Here is a 12,531-nt window from a genome sequence, read left to right as displayed (position 1 = left end):
AATTCTTACAAGTTTGTTGGAGATCATTGATGGACTGTAATCTTCAAGTTTCACCATAAATTTTCTATTGGATTCAGGTCAGGACATTGGCTGGACCACTCCAGGACATTCACATTCTTCTTTTGAAACCACTCCAGTGCAGCTTTGCCCTTGTGCTTCAGTTCCTTGTTCTGCTGAAATGTGAATTTTTGACCCAGTTTTAGATTCTTGGTTTACTCAAGCAGGTTTTCCTCTTGGATTTGCCTGTACTTTGCACCATCCATCTTCCCCTCAATTCTGACAAGCTTCCTAGCCCCTGCTGGTGAAAAGCATCCCCATAACATGATGCTACCACCACCATGTGTGACAGTTGTGATGGTGTTAACTGGGTGATATGCTGTGTTGGGTTTGCACTAGATGTAACACTTTGAATTTAGATCAAAAAGATCAATTTTGGTTTTGTCTGACCACAAAATCTTCTGCCACATGTCTGCAATATCATTTACATGCTTTTTCACAAACTCCATATGAGAGTTAAGATGATTCTTTTTCAGGAATGGCTTCTTTCTTGCCACTTGCCCATACAAGCCAGATTTGTGTAAGGACTGGGATATTGTCAATGTATGAACACTGACTCCCATTCAGACATTTAACTTTGCAAATCTTTTAAAGTCACTATTGGCTTCACAGTGACATCCTTAACCAGTTTCCTGCTTGTCCAGCTGCTTAGTTTGGAAGGGAAGTCTGATCTGGGTAGTGAATGGGTGGTATGAAGCACATTCAACTTCTTAATGATGGACTTCACCATACTCAAAAAGATGTTTGTTTGTTTGTTTTGAATTTCGTGCAAAGCTACACGAGGGCTATCTGCACTAGCAGTGTAAGACTAGAGGGAAGGCAGCTAGTCATCACCATCTACCGCCAACTCTTTTACCAATGAAGAGTGGGATTGATTGTCACATTATAACGCCCCCATGGCTGAAAGGGCGGACACGTTTAGTGTGACGGGGATTCGAACCCGCAACCTCAGATTGCGAGTCGAGTGCCCTAACAACCTGGCCATGCTGGGTCCTCAAAAAGATAATTAGCAACTTTGAAAATTTTTGTAACCTTCTACTTATCTATGCTTCTCTACTACTTTATCCCTGACTTGTTTGGAAAGCTCCTTGGTCTTCATGGTTGGTGTGTCGTATCACTATGTGATTGTGGCTTGAACAGATGCATTTACTCTAAAGTCGAGTTAAACCACTTTGAATACACACAGATAGAGACCATTACACTAATTTTGTGACCTTTCAAACTAATCTTTTGCACCTGAAATGATTTAGGGGTGCTGTAGCAAAAGGAGTGAATACTTATGCAATTGAAAATATTATAATTTTCTTTGAAAATATAACTTATTTACCTAATATCTGCATTTTTTAGCCTTCTCAGTTTGGAGTAGATTGTGTAGATTCTAAATATAAAGTCCCATTTGAAAGTTTCATGATTACAAGCTCAGAGGGCAACAAAATGTGGAAACTTTGTAAGAGGTGAATACTTTTGCAAGGCACTGTACGTGAACTAGAACTGCAGTCTTGGAAGAATCAGCAACAGGGACCATAAGCTTACAATGGAGAGCTGGCAGCTACTACAGGATGTGAGCTAACTCACAAAGGGCCAAGACAGACCTCTGGAAAATTTAGGCTGAATGGTAGAGATCCATGAAAAACCAATACAACTTTCTCTCATCCCTGTACAAGTTGAACATTTTTATGTTCTAAATATAAAAAAATAAATGTGAAACCTAATCTATCATTCAATTTACCACTTGTCACTGAGTTATATCAATCTTGAGGGATTCCACCCCTCATCAGTAACCCTGATCACAGCATCATTGAACCTCATAGCTAATACCAGGGTTTGGGCAATAGTTGAAGAGGCTGAATTGGCAGTTAGTATAGTTGCAGAAGGAAAATCTTTCTTTGTCTCCATTGATGCTGTAGTCCTTTCTTAGTATTCTAAACAGTTTACCTGGCTGAATAATTCACAAGAGTAGATAAGTAGCATCAATGCTGCATTTCTTGATATTCCTATATAAATATAGGATTACTCTGAGTAAAAGACCTTTCAAAACACAATATATAATTCTATTTTCCATTTATTGTTTTTATCTATTTTATGCACCTCTGTAATTTTCGTTCGTTTGTTTAAGGTTATATCAAAGATATATTTTAGTTCTATATTACAAATTTCTTTTAATTTGTAAATTCATTGAGTTTGACCTATGTTTAATTTTAGCTTATTTTGTTTTAAACTGACCATGGTTACATTAGTTACACTCTCAAGCTTCATTGTGCAATATTGTATTTAATTTTATCCTTTCTTTGTTTATGACATTATTTCATTGTATTCCTTGTTTCATTTTATTCTGAGTTTGAACAAATTACAACCTTTTCATGCTTAGTTATTTAGTATCCCATCACATTTTGTATTTATTCAATTTTATATTATGTTCAGTTCAGTGAAATTCATAGTTCTGTTTAGGTATATTTTATCTATGTATCCAGTTTTATTTTGTTTAATTTATTTGGCTGGTGGATAATATATGCTTTATAACAGTGGTTCCCAAACCCAAACTCTTTTAGTCTGAGGCTCCCTTGATGTGAATAAAAATGTTTGAGGCCCTCCAACCAATACAAATGCCTTAAAATGTGATTTTTAAAATGCCCCCCCCCCCACTACTTTAGCATGGTGATTGAGAAACAGTGCCGTAGTAAAAACAAAAATATCTCCTTTCGACATACTGTAATCATTTAATTAATTCAACATAATTTTATTGGCTGATTATTTATTTAGAATTATGGTGAAATGTTATAACCATAGATTTTATATTCTGTATATATGACAATAAGCAGTGATGCATTAAGGCACTGGTAGAACCTGGGGAAAGTATAAGCTAGTGGTCTCCCCTTACTTACCTTTACTTTTAAGAAAATACCATACGGTTCGATAAAATGAATTTATTAGTGATAAAAAACTGAAGAAATAAAAAAGAAAATATATATATATTTCTGAAATAAAATGCTCCCAGAGGCACAGCAGTATGTCTGCAGACTTACAATGCTTAAAACTTGTTTCAATACCCATGGTGGGTAGAGCACAGAAAGCCCATTATATAACTTTTTGCTTAATTCCAGGCAAACAAATTTAAACAAAACTGGTTTATTATTATCATTTTATTATACACTTCATATTTTATTATTTACTAGAGAAAGTACCTGCCTTTGCTCGGGTTATAAGTTTGATAATGTGTTTATTCTGAACCCATTTTGCATAAAAGTATAACCTATATACTTTTGTTGCTAAGCAACATCATATAAAAGCCATTTTTTTTTATGCATTGTTACCAAAACACACTGGCCTTTCTCTATATTAGAAGTTGTTATATAAGGAACCCCTTTTTTTCTTTGTGGTTTTTTGCTAGCTTCCCTCATTAAAATGATGCTCATGTGCATGCTCACATGCATGTGGATAAGATAAGTAATACCCATGTGCACACCTTCAGGGTCTACTTAATATAGGTGCAGAATTTCAGGTTTTAGGTTCTTTCCTTATGGAGCTATGGTGGTCACACACATACAGACACATAGATATTTACTGAATGGATCATAAAATATTAGTATACATCGTTATTCAATATTAACTATTGTGAAGTGTTCCTACAGTGCTTCTATACATAGTTATCCAAATTTAACTATTGTGAAGTGTTCCTACAGGGCTTCTATACATAGTTATTCAACATTAACTATTGTGAAGTGTTCCTACAGTGCTTCTATACATAGTTATCCAAATTTAACTATTGTGAAGTGTTCCTACAGGGCTTCTATACATAGTTATTCAACATTAACTATTGGGAAGTGTTCCTACAGTGCTTCTATACATAGTTATTCAACATTAACTATTGGGAAGTGTTCCTACAGTGCTTCTATACAGTTATTCAACATTAACTATAGTGAAGTGTTGCTACAGTGCTTCTATACATAGTTATCCAAATTTAACTATTGTGAAGTGTTCCTACAGTGCTTCTATACATAGTTATTCAACATTAACTATAGTGAAGTGTTGCTACAGTGCTTCTATGCATAGTTATCCAACTTTAACTATTGTGAAGTGTTGCTACAGTGCTTCTATACATATTATCCAACTTTAATTATTGTGAGTGTTGCTACAGTGCTTTTGTATATAGTTATGCAACTTTTACTGTTGTGAAGTGATGCTGTTGACATCTTATTTTTAACAAACAATTTTTACTGAATGGGACATAAAATATTCATTATTAGTTAGTTCTATATCTGTATGTAGTTATCTAATTTTAACTGCTGTGAAGTATTGCTATGGTACTTTAATATCAACATCTTGTCTTTAACAAGATTTTGTTGGACATTTTATTACAGGCTGACATTTAGTGTTGATCCTGATACACACATAGATGCCTTGCACCAAGCTGAACAGTCCATGATGGAGGGAACTTCTAACTGGTCAGCCAAAATTGCTATTACGGGTAAATGTTTACCACTTGCAACTTTAGCTTACTAAGCCATTGTTAAAAGTAGACAAATCTCACCTGCAACATACATTGGAAGACCAGTTTTTCTGTAAATTTATCTCATAGCATATAAAGTCATAAGATGTGTAGTGCAAGTAGATTTACTTTGTAGCTTAGATGGACATTCAAGTGTATTTATTTTTTAGCATAGGTTGAGAAGGCCTGTAAGGTTGTTTTTCTTACATGTGTCATAGATTGAAAAAAAAATCTGTTTAAGCAGGTCTTTCTTATTTTTGCACTGATTGGTAAAATTGCTATTACAAGTATATTAATCTTATTTGTAAATTTTCTATAACTTGTGAGCTTGCAGCATGAACTAATGTGTTATGTACTATATTATTTATTTGGTAAAATATTAAGTTTAATATATATCCTATTGTAAAAATTACCTAATTAAAGGCTCTTACAGATGTTTTCAAGATAACCGAATTATCAAGTGTTTGTTACACTATGTATGTCTATATAGTTTCTGATTTGTTTTACAAATGTTTTAGTCATAATTCAGACGTATCATTTTACCATTTTATTTTATTTTGTTTCAGTCATCATCTATTAGGCTATATTGTGTAGTATGTAAACACTAAATACTTTACTCTCCTATAGTCTATATTTTATAGCTATGAAATTTTTATGAGTTTTAATTTGGAACATCCTAATTCCAAAATAAACTTATCTCCTCACGCAAAAGCTATCTGGATCATTGTCCACCCTCTAAGCATTGCTTAAAGAATATTTAGTAATCAGCGCACCAGTCTTTATACCCCACCAGTTTCACGCCATTTCTGAACATGTACATATCATGTGGCTACTCTCCACCAATAGTGTTGTGCCATTTATAACGGCACAGTTAGCTGCTCCCTCTGCTATTTCTGCAGAGTTTGTCCGTTTTCTATTTATAAGTACTTTATTAACTTGGTATTTTTCAATAGTTTGTACCTTCCATATCATTAATACGGGTAACAAATAATTATTTGTTTTCTTTGAATAATTTTTTTTGTCATTGTTAACTTAAGTATGTACCTTCTGTTCATAATTTTTGTTAGTGTAGGCCTTAATTCTGTGTCCTTGTCATCTAGGTAACTTTCTCTGTCTGATACCTTAGGTATTTCTTATTATTGTAATTTCTGTTAATTGGCATGTTCATTATTTTTACATTCTTTGTGGACTAGCAAAAAGTTTGATACTTTGACCATTTGATGTTTGTCAGTCCGTTGTTTACTGGGTATGTTTCGATAGTTGGTACATTACATATCATTACTACTAGTAATATCTATTCATTGTTCTATTTGAATTTTTTCATGAGTGTTCAGCTGTGCCATCCCTTTCTAATTTTGATCAGTGTGGGGCTTAAAGTTTTGCCTTGTTACTTCACTGATGTGTTCGTTTCTTTCGCCTTTCCTAGGATTGAGATTATCTTTGGTTCCTTTTCATATGTTCATGATACTTGAAAGTTCTTTAAGTGTTCTGTCGGGGAATACAAACTTTTGCCGACTTTTTCACACTATGAGTCTTGCATTCTTCCTTCTCTGGTTTGACTGGCTCCTGCTTGCTTGCTTCAATTCTCATTCCAGAGTCTACACTCCTCTGCTCCTACAAGATGCAGATCCATTCTGACCCCCTCTTAATACCCCATTCATTTGGGGGGGGGGGTATTCTTTCCAACCTCAGTCAGGCCTTGCCTTCTTCTCTTTGGGCTTGGAGCAAACAGTTCCATGTCCCTAACCTTTCTTATGGCTCAGTATGTTCTATCTCTAATTGTCATTCCCAAGGGTCAGACTCATATATATTCCCTTCAGTGAACACTCCTTGGTAAGTGGAACTTCTCCTCAGATCCCTGGCTTGGCAGTTGAACAGATTCCAGACCATTAGGGGATGCTGCTTACTCTGCCTCGTCTGGATTTATGTCTGTACCCATACTCCTCTTTAGGGAGTTGAGGTTCTTACCTCAATTCCCAGGAGATTACTGATCTCTGGTCAATCAAGGAGTCTTTCTCCATATCACCTTTCTTGAGCCTTGTCCTGCCTCCTTCCTCTCCTATCCTATGGGGGTGGTGGTTATATTACATTTCCACCTCTCCTCTGTAGTTACTTATATCAGTGAGCCATGGATGCCAATTCCTGGTTTCTGTGCTTTGAGATCCTGGGTCTCTTTTCTGAGCCCACTGTCATCACATTGTGATCTTTGCTTGCCCTTTTCCTGGCTCCTTCCATCTGGTGGTGGTTCAATTATCTTTCAATATGATTCTCATCACAAAGTGTTCCCTCGTTCCACAGATGTCATCACTCTCTGTCTTCATGCATGATTTTGTCTTGTTCATTGTCTCAGCCCAGGATCTGGCTACATGTTTTGCATTCTTCCTTCCTGATCAATGTCCATTTTCTACTTATGTTAGTATATCTTCGACTTTGGTCTCTTCACCATGGTTTCTGTCCTTCCCACCCTTCCCTCTTCTTCCTTCCCTATTCTTCACCTGGTAGGTTGTTAAAGGTTTGTACACTTCATTCATTTCCAGCTCTCAGGCAGCCTTGTCTATCTCCTTCCATTTCTTCTGGGTTTTGTCTTTCCTTGTCATTTCCCTTCTTTCTGTTCCTTTGCTTTCCCATCACACATTTCAGCCTTTGTTTTAATGTTCCATACACCTTCCTTCCCTCATGACCTAATTCCTTCTCCTCCTTGCTTGTGGTTGTTGTCATTCACATTTTATACTATTCAAGTTCTCCACATCCTCACCATTCCTCCTATATCATTCTCTATCCTGACCTCTGTCCTTCCTCCCTAGGACATATGCTACTGTTGACGGTGTTCTGACTTTCATTTCCTTACCTTCCATTTCCCAATTGTACTTCTATTCCAGTTTAGATAGGCTTCCTTGTCTGGTTTGTTCCTTCAAGTGTTATGTGGCATGTTCTACTTCCTTTTGGGGTTCACATTCCTGACTTCTTATTCCCTTGAACCCTTCAGTTTTCAGTGTTCTGTGACCTGGTACTCTCACTGGTTGGGTTCGTCAACTGATCCACCTGGCTTATTCAGACTTGTCTATAGAAAGTTGCCATCTCCACAGTGTCTCTTCCCAACAAATTTGTCACATTACTATGTCTTTTACTGCTCGCTTTCACCATCCTTTGAAGGAGATTGTTCAGCTGGAATGTGAACTACTCCCAAGACCTTCGACAATCATTATCTGCTCGATCTGGCTGTGTCTTCTTCTGTTTGCCTTTGCCTGGGGTAAGACTTATTGCTTCCTTTCATCTGTGTTTTCTTTTTTGGCTTCCCTAATCTTAGCATCTTCTTTATGGATCCCACCTTGTGGTGGGTGTTATTTGTCTCAAACCTGCACTAATTGAAGTAACTATATTATGCTCACGATTGAGATGGGGTGTTTCTGTAAGACAACTTGGTGTATATGTATATATTTATGTATTAGTAATCATTAAAACTATATCTTTGGTAGATCGTCACACATAAACTTCATGAGTAAAGCAGAAAAATATTTCTGCCCAACCCTATCAATCTTTTGATTCCTTAATTGGGTTCGGTCTGCTTTTCAAAATAGGGAAATGCAGTCACCCATTGCTCTTTCTCCTGTGTAATGTTCCTTTGGGCTCCTCACCACCTTTTTACCCCCTTTTTTATTCTAATGGAGCTTGGGAGTCCTTATCAGTCTCAGTTTCCAGTTGCTGGGGTGATGGACTATGAAGGCTTCCTCCTGAGTGTAATTCCATGTAAGTATACTTATGCTTGTTTATCCACTCAGAGGGCAAAGCTGGTTCCCTACTAGCACTTCCCCTAGATGTTTTCTGCCTGGGTGGACCACACTCAATAAAACCAATGATCAAATAATAATTGGGGCCACCCTACGTGGGATCCTTCTTGTAATTCTTGGTTCAGGATGACAGTGCCCTGTTCCTATGATTGTGTGCAGTAGATACCTCTCTTCTCATTAATTCTGGTTGAAGAAGGTTCTTTCTTGCTTCAACGATTGGGTTTGAGAGACTTTGTCTGCCTCGTAATACCAGTCCGTGTTCTGTTCTTACAGTTGGATAAATGCTGCTCGTCCTCCTCATAATTCCACATACAGGATGTGTCTGCCCTTCATTTACAGTTGAGTGAGTTATGATTTTGTGCATAATACCAATTACAGCTTTCTCTGTTCTTATGGTTGAGTCAACGAAATGCCAAGACCCTATAATGCTGGGTTTGGTTTCTCATATTTCTTGCTCTCACAGTGGTTTTTGGGAGTTTGTCCAGTTATGGCTGTTCTTTACTTCTTTATAATTCTGGTTCCTTGAAGTACGACACTATGTTTACTTATGATTAGGGTTGTTTGATATCAATAACACAGTTCACATGCCCTACCCACTTGTTGTTATTACTTTTTTTCCTCGTTATATGTTGCTACAGCTTGCATTTTCTTAATGCCTTTACAATTGTACAAGCATTACCTTTTCCACCCACTTGGTGTTCCTTTCCTCATTCCTGGGTGAAGAGCATTATACCTGTTCCAGAAGTAGTGCTGTATTTCCGATAGGCATTTACCTCCTCTCACTCACTTCCCACCCTTCCTCCCCACTAAAACCACAATTTTTATTGTAGTACCTGCCTATTCTTGAAAGCAAAGATTGAACAGGAATAGTATAGAGAGCTAGCTGTGCTGTTATAGGTGGCACAACACTATTGGTGGAGAGTAGTCACATATGTGCATAGTCAGAAATGGTGTGAAACTGGTGGGGTATAAAGACTGGTGCAATGATTATCTAAATATTCTTTTAGCAATGCTTAGAGGGCAGACAACAATCAACTCATGGAACAGAAATACTTTTGCATTCAAGTGCCCATTTACTGACTGGTTAGTTATAAAAAAGTAGTTTGCTTTGGATCTGATAGATTCAAAACATCCTTTATTTCACTTGTTTCACTGCAATTTCTACCTGCTGACCTTGTGCACTTCATTTTTACTTCTTTTCATTTCGAATTTAAGCTTGTTTTAGTTTATTTTTATTCAAATACAATTTATTTTATTTTCTTTTAATTCAACTTCAAGTATACAATGTAACAGTTGCTATTACTATAGGATCAACCATATTCTTCTTTCAGCCTCAGTAAAGTATTGTATTTTATGTCTGCAAAATGCTATGTCTCTTTCATTTCATTTGTAACAAATCACTGCACATATTCTTCCATGTATTAGATATACAAACTTCTAATTCTTTCAGAGATTGAATGCTGGGTCAACCTTGAGATTTCCTCATTGTTCTACAGTCATCATCATTCGAACCAAATTAATTTATCACAGTTACCTTAAAACCAAGCAGAATATAAAAATCATTTTACATTGACATTACATGCCATCTATAGGCACAAACATATGCACACATACAAGTGAAAATGCCTGAATAAAAATGTAACCAGAAGCAAAGCTCTTTCTGATTAGTTTGAGTTATGGGTTTTCCATTTCTGCATTATAGTTTGAGATCTATGCAGCATTGTGTTACATAATATTCTGAAAAAAAGTCTTATAATTCTATTGCATAAACAAATATTTTACTTTTGTATATTAAAGCCATTAAAGGGTGTATTGTTTGATAATCTTTCACCAGCAAAATGAGATTCACAAATTACACAGTGTACATTACTTTCATTTAAATGATTTGTTTTTATCTGTTCCAGATAAATCACTGCCCTGCCAAAAGTATTTAGACACTACTTGAGCATGTAACTTAGCTTACTCAGCACACTCTACAAGATAATTTGAAAAGTATAAATACAACATCAAATATGCTGGATAGGTAGATCAGTAATGTTAACATATAGGAAAGTGCCAAAACATGTAAATTATGATGGATTTAAGTTGCCTGGTTTTAGATTCTATAATTATGACATCCTTGCACAATGCTAGAGACTACTCAGTGGTATAAGGAATTTGATAGAAAAACTGGATTCATGAAGCATCAAAAACGTTTCATTCTTAGGAATGTTCCAGAATTTATTTTTGCAACAAATTCACTATGACTTTATTACTACATGAAAAGTGACCTATATGTGCATGAGTGCCATTGGTGAAGTCTAATGTCAGGTAATTTTTCCATGGGTATATGTACTCTGAATATTTAGATTACACAAATTTTATGTTACTTCAAGAATATTCAACATAATTTGCTTAGTTTAAAGCCCATCATTACCTGAAGAAAACTTATCAAAACATTTCCCAGAGGCCTTATGACAGTTTTCAGGAACTCTTGTTCTGGTAGAATAATGCTCCTTTTAACAAATCACATAAACCTATGCCTAGCTTCAAAGTAACAGCATAAATATCATGTCAGGACACAGATCTAGCCTACAGAAACATTCTTGTGGCCAAACTGAGGGACTTATTTAAAATCTTAAAACACAGGTTTTTATTAACTATTAATTAAATTGAAAATTATCATGAGGGGAAATGTTGAAAGAAATTAAAACTGTAAAAGTGGTGAGGGTGCATGAGAAGGCATATATTTATGTGGGGAGGGGGTCTGCAGTAAATCTCCCAAAAACTGTTATATTTGTTGTTAATTTTCTAAGCACTTTATTTTTACTCTTAAAATCACAATAATACTTAGGATATATAAATTCTGATCACACTGAGATCTCTATCAATATGAAACATCCATTGTATCATAAATTTCTCACCAGCCTTGTACAATACTTTCTTGAAATTAATTATAATACTGTTATGACAGCGGAAGTCGTGTGATGTTGGGAGCATGCATGCTGGAGTTTCTGGAAGGATCATGAATTATCGGGGAGGCCCAAGTTTGTTTGAGGCACCCTCTTTTTTTAGTATATAAGCCTGGCGAGAAAAACCAGTGCAATGGCACAAATAGATCAAAGATATAGGTATAGAGATAGATAACTGAGTCAAGCGAGCGGTAGTGACGGTAATATAAAGTGTGTGTTTTGTTATCGAGATTGCAAACGTATTGACTGTGGAAATTCTGTGTATTACAAAGTTGTATCGAGAAAGAATAAACTAGTTTTAATTAAGAAAGGACTTGTATTGCTGAAGTTCCTCAGAAAGAATTTATACCGGGAATTAACAAACAAGCAGATACGTAACAATACCATGCCAATGTCCACACAATTACCTTAGAAGCAAGAAGTTGAATAATTTCTGTGTACATAACAACAATGTAAATGTTGTGCTAGAAACTAGATCTATTTTATAAAGGTAAATTTATTAATTTGCAATAGGCTTAAGTATAATTCAATAGCTGCTAGGCTCATAATTTTTTTAATATTAAACCTATGGAATCTAAGCAGTACATGCCTATAGGCAAAGTATGTTTAAACCTTTATGCATATCTGCTTACAGTAAATGCATCATATGACTCGCATCTACTGGATACATATTTTGTGAAAACACAGAAGGTTCTATTAATGACACTACTATGTTTATAACTGGATCCAAGAGTTCTCCTGTTGGAATTGAGTTCTGGATCACTTTGAACTCTAATTAGTCATCACTACTTGGTTGATTTTTTGGAAGACCATATTCTGTTGGAAAGTAGATTGAATCATGCTTCATAGAATGAACAGGCTAAGAATGATGCTACGGTATATTAGTACAGTGATCATTAAGTAGCACTAGTCTATGATACAGTCAAGATAAGTTTGGCAAGGAAGTTTACTTTGAACATGTACAAATATTATATTATTGCTTTCTGTATCAGTAAATACCAATGTTAAAAATGCACTTATGTTGACTATTCACAGTATTCCCCCATTTTGAAAACTGTGACTAGTGGTTCCATTTTTCAAGATGAAGTTAAAGTTCTGTTTATATATGAATTGATAATAAACTTCACTTTAAATAACTCAGAATTCATAAGAAAATAGCTTATTGTATTTGAAATTTAAATCATATTCAAAAGAAAATACTAAATGAGAGCCAAAATAATTCACGTATAAGAGAATAATATCAAATTAA

General features: G+C 35.4%; 1 protein-coding gene across 1 annotated transcript in view; it reads left to right on the top strand.

Moving 5' to 3' along the window:
- The window catches only part of LOC106473720 (protein unc-13 homolog A-like), a gene marked incomplete at its 5' end in the record, with an annotated part of 42,523 nt that overhangs the window by 3,525 nt on the left and 26,467 nt on the right, over positions 1 to 12,531 (top strand). Inside the window, one exon of the mRNA XM_013934398.1 lies at positions 4,416 to 4,522. Within this exon, the coding sequence (XP_013789852.1) occupies positions 4,416 to 4,522 (107 nt within the window). The remainder of the gene's footprint in view (positions 1 to 4,415; positions 4,523 to 12,531) is intronic.

The sequence above is a fragment of the Limulus polyphemus genome, unplaced genomic scaffold (assembly GCF_000517525.1).
Source record: "Limulus polyphemus unplaced genomic scaffold, Limulus_polyphemus-2.1.2 Scaffold6438, whole genome shotgun sequence".
NCBI classification, from domain to species: Eukaryota; Metazoa; Arthropoda; class Merostomata; order Xiphosura; family Limulidae; genus Limulus; species Limulus polyphemus.
Note: the sequence above shows the minus strand (reverse complement) of the source record. Positions and strands in the feature narration are given on the sequence as shown.